The following is a 16,845-nucleotide window of genomic DNA, read 5'->3' as shown; positions in this document are numbered from 1 at the left end:
CTGTTCCATGAAGATCATGCAAAAAAATGCCCCATCCACATTGAGCTTATACTATCCGTTTGGTGGTGTCCACTTGCTCCCCAGCCTATTGGTCTTTTCTAATGTGTTATGTTATCCATCTATTCTTTCAAATACTCGTGCACTTTTTAAGTTTTTTCTCTCTTTTCGGGCTCTGCTTCTACCTTCACTTTAGAAGCTATTCTCCCCCCCAACCCACATATACTTAACAAGAGAAAAGTTCTTTCCTCCCATTCCTCGCCTTCCCAAAAGATGTCCAAATAAGGCAAAATTGAAGTGTAGGATATCTGGGTTTAAAGTTACAATGCTTAGAGTTCATGTGGGAGGACACTGCTATTAGGTAGGATGTCTATTTGGAAAGAGAAACTGAAGCACACCTTTCACTTAGTTGAAGGTACTACAAAAAAGGTAGCTAACATTTGAAGCTTCAAGGCTCTGCCTAGATAGAAGCACATGCTAAAGATATAAAGAACATGCTTTAAAAAATCATTGCTAAGCAAATATGTTCTTTTAGTTGTCTAAAAGCCAATTACAGGCCCCTAAGAAATTTAACTAGCGTCTGAAGGTTGCAATGCTTCTCAGAGATCTAAGCACATTTTAAAATGCCTATGAGTTCTAATAAGTTGCACCATTTTGTCTTGTAGAAATAAGATAATGGGTGAAGTCATGACTTGAAGATCTACTGGATGAGAGTATAACTTAGAGATAAAGAGAAAGACCTTGGCTGTGATCACCCATCCAAAGCAACAAAGAAAATTTCCCTTGCAACCAAACACTACTTCTAAAGGAAAGAAGAAGAAGAAGATTAAATTAACATCTAATTAACCACATCAATACCAATCAGGCAATCATACATAATTTAAAACCCTCTATCGTCTCTTTTTCTTTAAGAGTGAAGCAGCACGCAGAAATATACGATCAACCTCATCAAAATTTGGTGAGTCAGAATCTTTCTCCCATGATTTGGCAGTTTTTGAGTCTGCAGATATTTGACGCAGGTGCTCCTCAAAATCTTCACATTGTCCATCACTTTCAATTGGGAATTTTTCAAACTTATCCAAATAAAGAGGTCGTTCCGCCTTATTCTCAGTCTCTGAATCAGATTCAGTCTCAAAAATATCTGATAGATCTTCAGAATCTGATGCCATACCTGTATCCATCATAGGATCATCCTCAGAGCATTCCTTGTTTCTATTCAATATTTCTTTCAGCTTATCGGAATTGTTCAATTGGAAGTTTGAACTGCTCTCGGGATCAATTCTTCCAATTTCAGTCCCTTCAATCTCTTGAATATTCTCAGGCACACTTTTAGCTTGTGCTTGGAGCAACTCAAGATCCTGTTCAAGTTTTGGAATATATTTTCTTACAGCTCGGAGGCCATCTCTATATTTGGATTTATCCAAAGCCTGCAGGTGAGTGAACAGAGAAGAAAATGAAGTATGAGAACAAGCAATGATGTATTTTTTATTTTTTTTTTGATAGGTAGAACAAGCAATGATGTATGAAAGCCATTCATAGCAAAAAAAATGTTGAAAGGCCTTATACTTAAGATATATGACAATACTAGATTAGTAAGGTGCAGGCATGGGATTCAATCCACTTTGCATGTGGGATAAAGGAACTTATCAACAGTTATTGAAAAGAAAAGATGAAAAATGTGGGTAAAAAGTTATTCCATCATTCACACAACCCACCCCACCCCCGCGGCGCCCGGGTGGAAAAAAAAGAAAGAAAGAAAAAACCCTTTATGTCAGTGAAGAGAGACATTTGAACAAGGATATAACTAAGCATCAAAGAGTCCAAGGGCAGCTTTAAACCCATTTCCAAATTTTAGATGCCTAAAACAGGCACTCCACATAACCAAGGGCAACCCATTTATGCATGTAGTTTTCTTGAGTGATACCTCAGGATCCAACCAAATAGAAGGTTTATCTGACAATGGAACATGCTCTGAATTATTACTGAACTTTAAAGGGCTTGATTATTAACCTTTCTTTTTTTTGATAATTATTATTAACCTTTCAGAAGAGTTCAAGCAATTTATTTTACAAGAGCATTTGGCAGCAAGAAATTGACCCAGACAATGTAAGAGTACCGTTAGGGAATGATGACTTCAAAGACACAGATGGTTAGATGTTAGAATTAAGTTATTACAGTGGTTGTCATTTCCTATTCCTCTTCTTTAATATTGCAGAAAATTAAACACCTACCTTTTCTCCCCCCCCCCCCCCCACCCCCCTCCTTTTTGGAAAGAAAGCTACCACAGCAACCCACCCAGAACTATGTTGAAAATAAAAAAAAGAAAAGATGTCCCAAACCCCAGAAAAGAGAGTCAATACAAGATTGGACAAGAAGGATGCTTTGACATCTGAACTGATTTTACATCTCTAACAGTTGATGCATTTACATCTCTAACAGTTGATTTTACATCTCATACGTAATATAAAACAAAGAGATCAGAACCTTCTTCCTGGAGAGAGTGATCCTGGGTGACATAATCTCTGTTGGCGGCTGAGAATAGTTCTTCCCCCTGTACATAATAATTGTGTTCTCTTCATGAATGTCAAGCACAATTCCTCCAGTCAATCTTGCCAGCTCAGCAGCAATCTCTCGGACCTCCTCTGGTGAAAATGTCTTGACCACCACCTGCAGAGTCTGGTGCTTTTTCCAATGCAGATGCATGTTCAAAATTACACCCTGGTAGATTCCCCGTCTTCCAACAGGCACGTAATTCTTGCATTTGAGACCCATCTTTAAAAAGAAAAAGTGTTCCTCTGGGGTCAATATCTCTGGATCATGAGTTGTTTCTGATGTCTCTTTAGGCTCAATCTTCTTAAGGCCATCAACAAATCTTTCCTCTTTCTTTCGAGCCTGGAAAAAGACCAAGCAAGCAATATAAATACATTTATAAAAAGAAGATAGAGAAAAACATAGAGTAATGAGTTTTAAGATCAGTAAGTCATTTATGATTGATGCAGCCTCAATAAGTGAAAATCAATACTGAATTTTCATATATGTTACTTGCAAATGTAGACAGAAGATCCCAAAAATCATGGAAAGACTATCTAGGTTAAACTAAACAATTTAGTTTGTAAATTAGTGCAAGCTATTAATGTAAAGATACAAAAACACTAAAGAATCTATGTACTTTGAAAATCAGATAAGTGTTTAAAATGTTCCAGGGTCCTTCCAAGTAAGCTAACTGGGTTAATAGTTCATTTTGCTACAAAAATATAAATAATATTTTATCCTATAGCTCTGGCCTTGACTTGTTAATGAGTAAATTTGTGTTAAAAATATTTTAGAACTACTGTCTAACAGAAGTATAGTCCACTTTGAGCTTACAACATTAACTCCATTGCTAGAATTGTCTTATGCAACACTCACTAATAAGACTTGAGACAAGTCTTCGGCACAATGCAGATGGATACCTTTGACCAAAATATCAAGCTACCCATCCAAAAAAAAAAAAAAAAAATCAAGGGAGATCCATAAGTATACAGCTGGTATACTCCATGCTGCCCATTGTAATGTTTGTCTACTTCAAACAATTGATCTTAATTATTAATAAAAATTATCAAAGAATCTTTCTTACTCATAAAAAAAATTGTATCAAAGAATACTCTAAAAGAGCAAATATAACATTATGAAGTCTAAACCTCTACAATCTCCATCATTCAAAATTGAAATCTTGTATAGATTCTACACAACAGCAGTAAAGAACTAAAACATGCCACTCAAACGAATGTAAGTCGGCCAAATAATGGACTCCACTATCTATATATCAGAGACATTTCCACCAAATGCAAGATACCCTTTAGGTATCTCCCCATCCATCTGAATATCATATAATATAGAATAGCATAACTCATCCAAGCAGAGCAACCTTCATAAATGTAATACTTTAACCCAAAAAGCCAATTAGCTCCACTGAAACTCCTCCAGCCTCTAAGTTTAAAGTTATGACATGTTAATACAACTCTAGCCACAAATATGTCCATATTAGGCTAGGAAAAAGTAAGATGACATGCAAGAGACCAACAACTAGAAAGCAGTTAAGCAAGTGTTGGAGCATACATCCCAAAAGTTTAAACTATCAATGGTATGGATATTTTTTGCCCATCTTTTCGATAAACAAACCAAGTCACATAGTTTGTATAACATCAACACCCAAGCGCGCACTCATTCCAAAGAAAAGTGATCTAAAAGACTATAACTCAAAAATTACCTTCAAAACTGCATATATGCCTGCTACTCTACAAAAATAAGACTGTATCAAACTTTAAAAAATTGATATATGACATATTACTAAGAAAATAAAGAAGTATCATCCTGTTAAGAGCATTTATCACCTGTTGAAAAAATTTAGGGAATTTGATAGGTTCTGTTGTCTATCATATTGGGTAACTTAGATCATTCTAATCCATGATATATTTACATAATAATAAAAAGAATAGGTAGCTTTTCTTTTGGACTATAAAAATGGGGGGACAAGTAAAAGAATGAACTTACCTTACTCAATTTGTAAAGAATTTTTTCTTCTGCAGTCATTCTTTCATACTCTTTCTTCTTCTTCCACCTAAAAAACTTCAGCCACCTTACAACTGCTCTTTTACCCTTTAGCTTTTTTCTCTTCACTTTAGTATCAACAGTACCACCAACAATTGCACTCTTCTTGGGCTGCTTCGGTGGTTCCAAAACTTCGTCAGCCGAACTTAAAAATGGGTCTGAATGAATCCATCGACGCCCCTCAATGGGAAAACTTTTAACATTGCAGAGGATCCAAGAAGCAGATTGCTCCTGACCCAAGACCTTGCATATAAAATCACCCATGCTATTGCAGTGTGAGGTAATCTTTAAGAGCATTGTTTTTCAGTAAGAGCTAAGTAATATATGAATTACAAAATTCACCAAAAATGAGAAATACATAACTTCAATCTCTCATTAAATTCAACACTCAATCGTAAATTCTTTAACTCAAACATTGTTCCTTGCTTTTTTTTTATTTTTTATATTTTTTAAGCCAGATAAGAAGAATATAATGTAAGAATAATAATTCATGCTAACAAATTCTAAACAATTTCAGTTACTGAAATGCTCTGAGTCCGAAGTCTACAAAGAGACACAGTAGTATACAAAGTCAAAATCTTTGTGAAACTGAAAGTCTCCCTTCTATTGAGTGGAGGAGAAGAAGAAGAAGAAGAAGAAGATGATGATGATGATGAAAAACCCACTACAAAATTTGAGTTGTAAATGTAAAGATTGAATCTTTGATAATTTGGGAGCTACCAAACAGAGCCAAAAAACAGTTATTGAATGCAAAAACTCTATGTTACAGTACAGAAAGAGAGAGATACCTTGTTTTGCGAGGTGGGTATTTGGAAAAGAAGAAGAAGGGAGTGAAGAAGAAAGCATTGGAGAATAGATTCTTGATAGGATGAGACTTGGAAAGCGTCCCAGAAGCTAAAACCCTCACAAACATTTTCTCTTCTATTTTCTTAAATACTGTAGTATTTTCTTCACGAACCCACACCAAGAACCTAGCAACCCAGCCACGAACCCAGACCAAACTTCGATCCAAAAGCAATGCGACTCCTAAGCCATGTGCGATGTTCAGATGAAGGCCTGTTCTCACTCCCACGAACCCACACCGACCGGAGAGATAGAGACTGGAGAGAGAGAGAGAGAAAAAAGAGAAAATATTTTTCTAACGAGAAAAGAGAGAGAAAATAAATATATATATATATATATATCTTTTTTTTTTTTTTTGCACTTGTTGCTACAATAGAATGCTTTGGTGGTTCCAAAACTTTTTCAGCCGAACTTAAAAATGGGTCTGAATGAATCCATCGACGCCCCTCAATGGGAAAACTTTTAACATTGCAGAGGATCCAAGAAGCAGATTGCTCCTGACCCAAGACCTTGCATATAAAATCACCCATGCTATTGCAGTGTGAGGTAATCTTTAAGAGCATTGTTTTCCAGTAAGAGCTAAGTAATATATGAATTACAAAATTCACCAAAAATGAGAAATACATAACTTCAATCTCTCATTAAATTCAACACTCAATCGTAAATTCTTTAACTCAAACATTTTTCCTTGCTTTTTTTTTTTATTTTTTTTATTTTATAAGCCAGATAAAAAGAATATAATGTAAGAATAATAATTCATGCTAACAAATTCTAAACAATTTCAGTTACTGAAATGCTCTGAGTCCGAAGTCTACAAAGAGACAGTAGTATACAAAGTCAAAATCTTTGTGAAACTGAAAGTCTCCCTTCTATTGAGTGGAGGAGGAGAAGAAGAAGAAGAAGAAGAAGATGATGATGAAAAACCCACTACAAAATTTGAGTTGTAAATGTAAAGATTGAATCTTTGATAATTTGGGAGCTACCAAACAGAGCCAAAAAAAACAGTTATTGAATGCAAAAACTCTATGTTAGAGTACAGAAAGAGAGAGATACCTTGTTTTGCGAGGTGGGTATTTGGAAAAGAAGAAGAAGGGAGTGAAGAAGAAAGCATTGGAGAATAGATTCTTGATAGGATGAGACTTGGAAAGCGTCCCAGAAGCTAAAACCCTCACAAACATTTTCTCTTCTATTTTCTTAAATACTGTAGTATTTTCTTCACGAACCCACACCGCCAACAACTATCAACCCACACCACGAACCTAGCAACCCAGCCACGAACCCAGACCAAACTTCGATCCAAAAGCAATGCGACTCCTAAGCCATGTGCGATGTTCAGATGAAGGCCTGTTCTCACTCCCACGAACCCACACCGAAAAAAAGAAAGGAAAAAAAAAAGACCGGAGAGATAGAGACTAGGGAGAGAGAAAAAAAAAAGAGAGAAAATATTTTTCTAACGAGAAAAGAGAGAGAAAATATATATATATATATCTTTTTCTTTTTTTGCACTTGTTGCAACAATAGATTGCCAATGGCAGTTTACTTTTTTTTTTTTTTATTTTGAGAAACACACTCTTATTTAGGGGAAGGAATGAGATAAGAGAATATACTCACACACTAACATCAAAACTGCATATAACAGTTTACTATGTAGCAAATTTGTTAAATTTTTTGACGATGGCGCCATTAATGTAGCATGTATTTTGTTGTTTATGAGGCTAAAAATGACAATTTAAGTTTTTAACATTACCAATACTAATGCTTATTAAATTGAAATGTGTATTGACTTTTTTTTTTTTTGAGAAAAGGGTATTGACTAATCTGGTTTTAGCTCTTTCTATGACATATTTTATATGAAAAGCAAGCGGTAACTAGTAACTTGTGGAAATTAACTCACATATAAAGTATGAAATATTTTTGGCATGCAACATAATTAAAAAAAATATGAGGCATTAGGCAACATAATAAAAATACACAAAATCTACCATACGATTACGGTTTAACATGGAACCCATTTAAAGTATTGAATGGACCCCTTTCGTGTGTGTCTATATATATATTTATATAGTTTTTATAAAAAATTTAACACCCATTAAATTTATTGGTGAATTGTTCATATGATAACATGTGGGCTGCTTTTTGCAACACTCAATCGTAATCTAATAAGCATTTTACACAAAACAACAATGCCAGAGTTAAGTGTTGCGCAATTTTACCTCAAATTGGTTCAAATAAAAAGAAAATCAAGTACATACCAATAATCAATGTTTAAATTACTACATGATATTAAAAAGATATATCTATAAAAAGACAAATACTAATAATTACAACCCAAAAATGAATTTAGAAATATTTTCATGAAAAACAATCATCTAGGGGCAAAGATAGGAGTTTATGGGTTTTGTTTTGGAGAGAAGAGATGAGATTGGTTTGGCTTGTAACGAATCAAGAAAAAACGCTAGCCACAATAACAAGGATGTTAGGGATTTAAGTGAGGGAGATTGTGATGCCCCAATCTGATTGATTGTGGGATGTGTGTGGGTGTTTGATGAGTCCCACATTGGGCATATATTGGATTATTAACAATTATAAAGAGCCTCAATTGTAACTAGTTTTTTTGATGTATAGCGCAGATATGATTAGCGTTTCTTCTTTGGTCGTTACATATGGTATCAGAGCTAGTTCAGTAACTCTGTGTGGGCTCAGAGACATTACCCCACAAAGTGGGCCTTAATGAGGATGCTAGGGATTTAAGTTGGGGGGGATTGTGATGCCCTAATTTGATTGATTATGTAATGTGTGGGTGTATGATGAGTCCCACATCGGGCATATACTGGGTTATTAACAACTACAAGGAGCCCCATATATGTAATAATCCAAGGAAAAACACTAGTCACATTTGTGCTATCCTCACACCTGGTTATATCAATAGTTCGTAGATGCGTATACTAGTAGGCAAATGTGTAACTCTTAAATTGAGATTAGTGTAAAATTATGACACTAAAAAAAAAGCATCATCTCACATACAAAGTGCATACGATCAAGCTAGTTTTTTTTTTTTTTTGGAATGGGCTAACCACTAAATTATATATATATATATATTTAGAAAAATTATAAGTGGGAAGGGGAATTATAATAGCCAATCAATAAATTTTAAATATTTTGTGTATTTTCATAATTAATTTTATTAGAATTAATATATTTATATTTTTTTTATTTGGTGATTTTATTGTAATTATGCCTCTCTAAATGATTTTCTATAATCTTAATATTTTTTTTTCCATTTATGCCAACTTTATTATATTTTGTTTTTCTTATATGTTGTAGAAGTGTGTTTAAAAATTATTGAAATCTTAGTAAAATTTTTGAAAAAATATCACTAATTCACTAAATTTATTTGGAATTTAGTTGATAACTTGATATTAAATTAATCTATATATATTATAAAACTAAAACCTCTAACCTATGTTTGACTTTTTTTATTCTTAAACCTTATACATCTTCATTTTTTTATTCTTAAACTGGCTCAATTATTAAAACCTTGTGTTTTCTAAAAGGACCCCCAACATCTCGAAAAATTATTGGGTGTACAAGAGGATCACCACGTCACCCTTGTATACTGATACTCATGGCCAGTAAATGACGACAAAGATGACGATCAATCAAATGGGAATTACTGTCCACAAGTTCTCTATAACATTAACATACAGTCCACACACTATTATTCTCTCTTATTCTCGAACTGAGCACACACAGAAAGAAAGTAAATATGCGTGTCATATCGCGGTGGCATCTGAATTTTGAATGGATCACAAGTGTGCGTCTAAGGGTTACATAATTTGAGTCGTGTACTTTGTAAAAATACTATGGTGCAGTTTGGCCTCAACGTATTCGTCTGGAGGCTGCGTTTTCCTCCACTTTTTTTTTGTTTTTGGAAAGTGAACAGTAAAATCATATGATTTTACTGTATAGAGACAAAAAAAATACTGTTTATGCACTGTTTGGCACTGTTCACGCACTAAAAAAATATTAAAGATGGGTCCCACAGTACTATTTACACATTTAAAAATTATTTTGCTACAGTATTTTCAGTTTTCAGTTTTCAGTTTCAGCAATAATAAGTTCAATCCAAACGGACCCTATATTATTATGACGAGGATAATCCTAATGCACCTACGGGTGCCCACACTAAGACTGTTGCAGGTTCAAGCAGGCCTAGTTAATGATCATACGTGTGAAACTTTTTTTGTTTATAAAAAAAAAAGCAATATAATTTATAGCTCGCCTAAAAATACATGAATATATATATATATATATATATTATTTTACATAATCACTTTTTAAAATATCATTTATCTTTTTTTTTAAAATTATTTATCTTTATACCATATTTCATTAAAATATTAAAAAATATTTTTTTTAATTTTTTTTGACACACAAAAATTACTCTTCGCTCTCTTCCTTCATTCTCTTAATAAAGAATAAAAAAACTAAATACAAAATAAACATTGCTAGTATAAATGTTAAAAATCATGTGTTTTAAAGTAATTTTCCATAATTTGGGGTGTATTTTGGGCTTAGAGGCTAAAATGTGCTTATTTATTTATTTATTTATTAATTAATTATACAATCACAGTGCTCAAATAAAGCTAGCGAAGAAGTTGTTAAAAAGGCAAAATGAAGAGTAAACAAAACTTTATAGTTTTTCCCTTCAATTATTTATTTCTTCTCAAATTGATGAGCACTCGGTAAGGTTTTTGTTAACCACCAATCGTTCAAGTTCAAGCCTACTCGTCTCCTCTCGACCTGGACAACGTGATCCGCATCCTCAAGGTCCTTTCGCTTCTCTTATATATTCAATGCAATGCTTTTTGTGAATTCTTTGCTTTTATTTTTATTTTTTTTTGAAATTGATATTTAGTTTGCGTTTCAAATTTCTACTTGGATTGGATGATGAGAAAGCAGAGGGACATAAAGATTTTATCCTGGGTTTTGTTTTTGTAGTATCTGAAATTTATCCTCTTATACCAACTTTGATTGTTAAATTACCAACGTTTTTTGTGTTTCACTATTATGTGAAAATTTAACTGTAAGCCTGTTCAGGAATAGTTGTGAATCTGATATAATTTGTATTCTTTTGACAAAATTAAAAATGGATACATAATTTTAGTTGACAAGGGGAAGGGTTTTTTACCTGTATATAGGATCAAATGTGATTTAAATAATTTTCAGTTTGCAACTCCTGGAAGGATAGGGACACTTGCTTGCACACCCACTTTGTTTTTTTGTTTTAAATTTGATTTCACTGAAAAGAGAGGATGTGAATGCCCAGCAATGCTAGGATCACCACAAAATTCACAAGAATTTACAATGCCCAATTTCCCTACTACCCCTTCCTTGGGCCTATCACTAATTCAGTAATTCACTACCCACTAGCTTTTATTATTACTATTATTATTATTTTGGTAATGGTCCATGTGCAAGGTACACAGCAAATTGAGTGTAGTTGTGAGATTATTGTGACCTTAATTTTATTAATGCCTCCCACCTCTCTTTCACATACTCACAAACAAAAGAAAAAATAATGGTCGTTCCATTAATAATAAAGCAATTATATAACAGGAATTAAATATGTTGTTTCTAAGGTATTTTTGAGCTTTACACTCACTACCGCAAATTCATTTCTCAAATCTGTAAGTTTTCACTTTTCATACAAGTTCATACAAGTTCCACAACAAATCATTCCTTTCTTCTCTAATTTTTTTTCCTTTTAATTTTAATTGAAACTATATTTTTATTCTATTTTTTTTTTATATCTTTATTGTAGTTCAATACTTGCCAACATATTTCCAATGTCTGCCATTAGCACTAAGAAGGCCTCCTCTTCGTCATCATGTTCATCTTCAACACAACAGTGCAAATATGATGTCTTTCTTAGTTTTAGAGGTGATGATACTCGCACTAGTTTTATGGACCATCTGTTTGTTGCTTTGAAACAAAAAGGCATATTCACCTTTAGAGATGAGGAAAATCTTGAGAGAGGAAAATCTATTTCATCGGAGCTCTTGAAAGCAATAGAAGAATCAAGATTTGCAATTGTCATTCTCTCAAGGAACTATGTATCTTCAATATGGTGCTTGAAAAAACTTGCAAAGATCATTGAATGCAGGAAAGAGATGACCACAATAGTTTTGCCAATTTTTTATGATGTGAATCCATCTACAGTAAGAAAACAAACAGGCACCTTTGCCCAAGCCTTTTTTAAACATGAAGAATGTTTCAAGGATCACATAGAGAAAGTGCAAACATGGAGAGCTGCTTTAATAGAGGTGGCAAATATCAAAGGGTGGCACCTCCAAGATAGGTAATCCAATTTGACATATTACTTGCTTTTAAATGTTCAGACTTAAAATAAATACTCTTCTTATCTTAAGCCTTGTTTTGAACTTTAAGTAAAGCGACATAGATATTCATGCTTCTTTTCTATTTTGACCTGATATAATTAATTTACCTTTTTGTATTTCTTTCAAGTTTTCCTTGCACATAGTTATCTACTTTTTCTTGTTTTAGTCAACAAAATAGAACATTGGATGCCTACTTTCTTTTTTGGTCCTATTTATGGGTGGTACTCACTAAATATCATTCTCTCTTCATTGCAGTTTTGAAGCACAGCTTATCCAAAATATTGTGGCAGAAGTATGGCATAAATTAAATTATGCATTCTTAGATGATATTGAAGACCTTGTAGGAATAGAATCTAGAGTGGAGGAATTGGAGTCATGTTTGGCTATAGGGTCTAATGATGTTCGCATTATAGGGGTTTGGGGGATGGGGGGAATAGGTAAAACAACTCTTGCTAGAGTCGTTTTTGAAATGGTTTCGAAGAAGTTTGAAGGTTGTTGCTTTCTCCCTAATGTTAGGGAGGTTTGTGAAAAAGATAGTTTAATTCCATTGCAACAAAAACTTATTAGAAAAATATTAAATGAAAGTATGAGTATACAAGATGTTGAAGAGGAAGTTTCTGTGATCAAGAATAAATTACGTCGTAAAAGAATTCTTATCGTTTTTGATGATATAGATCAGTTAGACCAGTTGAAAAAGTTAGTTGGGAAGCATGATTGGTTGGTTCTGGTAGTAGAGTTATCATAACAACAAGGGATAGACATTTACTACATGTACTTAGAGTAGATGAAATATACGAAGCTAAAGGATTGAATGATGATGAAGCTCTTCATCTTTTGAGTTTGAAAGCTTTTAATAAAGACTATCCTCCCAATGATTATCTAGAGCTATCCAAAGATGTTGTACAATATACTAAAGGCCTTCCTTTACCTATTGAGATTTTGGGTTCCTTTTTGCTGGATAGAAGCATCAATCAATGGAAAAGTACATTAATGAGAATTAAAGAGTTTCCTGAACGTGCAATTTTTCAAGCACTTAAAATAAGTTATGATGGACTACATGAAACAGAGAAAAAAATATTCCTATATGTTGCCTGTTTCTTTAATCATGAGTACAAAAGTAGTGTAGTAAAAAACTAGATTATCTTGGCCTATACCCTAATGTTGGATTAGAGGTTCTAATTGATAAATCGCTCATAAAAATGAATGGTTTAGGGGTGTGGATGCATGATTTACTACAAGAAATGGGCAGGAAAATAGTTCATGAAGAGTGCCCTGAAGAGCCTAGAAAGTGTAGCATTCTATGGTCATTTGAAGACATTGTCAGTGTACTAACAAAAAACATGGTAAGAGGTTATTTAGAAAACTTGAGCACATACCCCATTATATTATTCAAAAAAGTTCAACTTAGAGTAGTTTTGGTAATCATACATTTTGCTGTTCACTAATCCCTTTTTGTTTTTGATTATTATGGAACAAACACAATTCAAAGCATAATCCTAAATTTGCCTGAATCAAAAGAGGCATATTGGAATTTTAAATCTTTTTCAAAGATGCATCATCTTAAATTGCTCATTATTAATAATCTTTAACTTCTACATGAACCCAAGCACCTTCCTATTGGCTTAAGATTTCTTGACTGGAGTGGGTACCCTTCAAAATCTTTGCCATTAAATTTCCAATCAAATGAGCTTGTTGAACTTTACATGTGTGGTAGCTACATTGAGCAACTTTGGAAAGGAGAAAAGGTAATTTAAGTATCCTTGTCCAACTTTATATTTAAGTTAATTAAACTGTAAGGTTTTGTTGAAGCTAATAGCTTTTTTGTTTTTGTTTTTTCGTTAACGATTTTTTGTTATTTATCAAAAAAAAAGAAAAAAAAAATACAAATTAGGTGAAGATGAAAGAGGCATGCACCAAGGATTAATAATTGCAATTGAAGAAAAAGTTCAAAAGGGTAGCAATCACTAATGGAAATCAACAAATACTGTGAATAATAGATGGATAGTATTTGAACACTAATTATTACAAAGTGGCTTTAGCCATGTGCTTCCACTGTTTTGCAATGTTAGGAAAACATCTTACACCTCATCCTCACTTGTGATGCTTGTGCAAAGGCATGGGTGAGATCTTAATAATATTTGAATCTCATTTAAAAGTGACATCTTTTTGTAAATTAGATTTTTCGTTTCTATCTTTATTTTTTTCCCCCTGATTTTTTTTTTCTTCAGACATTCAGGAGTTAAATAAAATATATGTAATGTCATATTTGAATGGAAATGCTGGTATCAACCTATCACTTGCGTTGCCATGTTGATCTGTAATATTAATAGTTTAAACTCATTTTATACATAACATTGATATTCTTGAAAAACCCCAGACTTATTTCAAATCATAAACAAGGAAAACCATCCATGCTTGTTTCACATGTTTGTCTTTTTAGTAATTAAATTCATGCATGCAAACAACTGTGTAGACACGGTTGAAAATTGGAGAAGGTAGTCTGTTTAGATTTGTAAACCCTACTCTACTTGTTATCGTTGTTGATGCATTATGTCTAGAATTTAAGTTTTGTCACATATTCATTGTTGCTTTGTCATTTTAGCCTAATGAAATACATTTCATAGTGAATTGATAATACACCTTTATTAACATCCAAGTACACACACACAAGGTTCATATTTTATTGGATTTCCCCAAAGGAAAAGGGATGTCAAATGAAATTGCATAGGTTCTCTACATGTTGCACCATATGTGCTAGTCAAAGATACTGTCAGGTGAAATTCTGCATTAGTTTGAAAACTCTATAGCCAAAATGATTCTGAGAGAATTTTACAAATTCTTGTTTGTGTTGCTGACAAGCTTCTCAGGTTTATTTGGTTGAAAAAGGCTAATGGCTATTGCATACTAGGAATTGTAGAAACCAAGTTGGCAGGTCCTTTATTAATCTTACTAGCACAACCATAAGTCAAGACCCTGAGCTTTGGAACTAGTTATGTAGGTTACAATTACCTCCTAAAATGATTGTCGTTCTTTGGAGAATTTTATTGAATTTTTTCTTTTGAGGGTAGAATTGAGAACGCATCTGAGTACTAAGTCCTTTAAGTCAAAGATACTGAAAGATCATATATATTTTTTTCCTTTTCATCTAGAGAAATCTAGTTTGGTTTGATCCGTACATTAGAACTGATTTCATTTGGCCTTATTTGATTCAGGCATGGTTGAATAGCTAGACAAAGGGAGGGAGATTTAGGGATCTTAAAGTACTTCTCATTGTCTTATTTCTCTATTTTATGGTCTATTTGGACTCATAGGAACAAGACAACCTTGAAGAAAGAGCCTTTCTCTGTCACTAATATGGTCTTGTATTGTAAAAGTTTGATTTCAATATGCAGGGTAACTAACAGTTCAAAAAACAAAGAAAAACCTTGTCAGCAACAGGATAAGCAAGTGTAGACTTTTAGAGAGTGTCCCAACTAGCAACCAATCCTGTTGGTGAGTTGCAAGGGTAGGAGAAGGATATACAGGAGATCCAAGCGTCTTTTGAAAAAATAGAGAAGGTGGATGTCCATGGTTGGTTGTTTCAGTTGAGCTTTTTCTTCCGTTTAATCTTTTTGTGGATATTCACAAAATAAACATGACACTGCTAGTAGTAGATATTTTCACAGATTTTCAAGAATAAATTCCATTAATTGTATGTTAATTCATGCAAGCCAAATACATATTATACATGAACAGAAGCTCTATGTAGATATTGCATTCCCCTTTGAACCTCCTAAGTCCTAACACTAAGCAAAGTGACTTTGTAACTTTTCATAGCATTGTAAAATGAATGGTATTCGCATATGAATTGATAGGCCTCACACCTAAAAGTGATCCCCATTGCTATAATATCAAAAGAGGATTGTAAATAACATAAAAATAAGTAAATAAATAAAACAAAAATTTTAAGCAAAAATCTCTAGGAAAGCCTCCTTGACATACCATCCATTCTCTAACTTCAAAGTATTTGGATGGTCGAAATGATGGCCTCCCCGTAATAAAATGTGAATGTCTTTGTTTTTAATAAATCAATTTAAAAAAAGAGAAAATAAGAAATGGGGTCATGAGAATGGCACATATCAACTAAATGACAAAAATACATATTCCAGCTTTCAGGATGTTCCCTATTGGCTATTACATGGCATCTTCTAGTTTTTCCTGCTCTTCCTTCATAGCATCTTCAAACTTTGAGATTTCTGTGTCAATATTCTTAAAATTAACAGACAGGTGACAAGTTGGCCAATAGAGAGGCTGTGGTGAAGGGCATTCAACAGTTTATAAATATTTGTGTTTGACAGGTGGGCAGACGCCCTGGCTGAGCCTTGATCCTTATCAACCCTTGACCCTAAGTTTTTTTATGAACATTAGCTTAGATAACAGGCAGCAAACCCTGAATCTTGTACTCTTTTCTTCTTGTTTTGTTTTGGTTCCTTGGTTTCAATGTATGAAAAAAGAATGGCAAGACAATTTTTTTGTTGGTGTTTCAAAAGCAGTAGAAATCATGTGCTGGAAAGCAGGTAAACATCGAAATGGGAAGCTTTTACTTCCAAAGGTATACTGATTTATTGTTCTATCCCATGTTGTTTTCTTCCATTCAGAATTAGGCTTTTGGGTTGTCCTTATTTAGAAGTCCACAAGCACAACTTAAGAAAGAAAACTACATGGGACATAGATTCTTTATTGATGCCCAAATTGATAACATCTTTCACAAGCTCATCCAATTTCATTTGTGTAAGTTCTATGCCAAAAAAGAAAAAGAAAAAAGTATTAGTAGTTCTAGGATCTGTAAAGTTTCAATTTCCAATTATATTTCTTGTAAATTTTTATAATTGCTCACTTTTCTTTTTTAATTTAAAATATATGTTGGATATAAAAGATATTTGACAAATCTAAAATAAAATAGATATTTTTTTTTTATATGAGTTAAACGGGTTGTGTTAAGTGGGTCATTTCGGGTTGACACAAATAAATTGGC

At 33.3% G+C, this 16,845-nt stretch overlaps 2 protein-coding genes across 2 annotated transcripts; one reads left to right on the top strand and one right to left on the bottom strand.

The window, feature by feature from the left end:
• Positions 1–797: 797 nt before the first annotated feature.
• LOC111997348 (uncharacterized CRM domain-containing protein At3g25440, chloroplastic) lies at positions 798–5,724 on the bottom strand. Its single transcript, XM_024029427.2, has 4 exons — positions 5,376–5,724; positions 4,531–4,852; positions 2,482–2,889; positions 798–1,424 (listed from the first exon to the last, which is right to left on the bottom strand). The coding sequence occupies exons 1-4, from the start codon at positions 5,498–5,500 to the stop codon at positions 888–890; spliced, it is 1,392 nt and encodes a 463-aa protein (XP_023885195.2). The 5' UTR covers positions 5,501–5,724; the 3' UTR covers positions 798–887.
• A 4,342-nt stretch (positions 5,725–10,066) lies between these two features.
• LOC111997330 (disease resistance protein Roq1) lies at positions 10,067–15,568 on the top strand. Its single transcript, XM_065781497.1, is given in 4 exon segments — positions 10,067–10,260; positions 11,255–11,791; positions 12,087–12,547; positions 12,550–15,568. Coding segments are annotated over 3 exon segments (1,392 nt in total). The 5' UTR covers positions 10,067–10,260; positions 11,255–11,279; the 3' UTR covers positions 12,969–15,568.
• The last annotated feature ends 1,277 nt before the right edge of the window (positions 15,569–16,845 follow it).

Source organism: Quercus suber, unplaced genomic scaffold (assembly GCF_002906115.3).
Source record: "Quercus suber isolate HL8 unplaced genomic scaffold, Cork oak 2.0 scaffold_15, whole genome shotgun sequence".
NCBI classification, from domain to species: domain Eukaryota; kingdom Viridiplantae; phylum Streptophyta; class Magnoliopsida; order Fagales; family Fagaceae; genus Quercus; species Quercus suber.
The sequence above is the reverse complement of the archived record's forward strand: the minus strand, read 5'-3'. Positions and strand labels throughout refer to the sequence as shown.

Bases quoted from the DNA above. Each gene is read 5' to 3' on its own strand.
- LOC111997348 (XM_024029427.2), bottom strand. From the start codon at position 5,500: ATGTTTGTGAGGGTTTTAGCTTCTGGGACGCTTTCCAAGTCTCATCCT. The intron at 4,853-5,375 runs GTATCTCTCTCT...ACACTGCAATAG, and splicing joins TACCCACCTCGCAAAACAAG to CATGGGTGATTTTATATGCA. The intron at 1,425-2,481 runs GTTCTGATCTCT...ACTCACCTGCAG, and splicing joins TCACTCTCTCCAGGAAGAAG to GCTTTGGATAAATCCAAATA.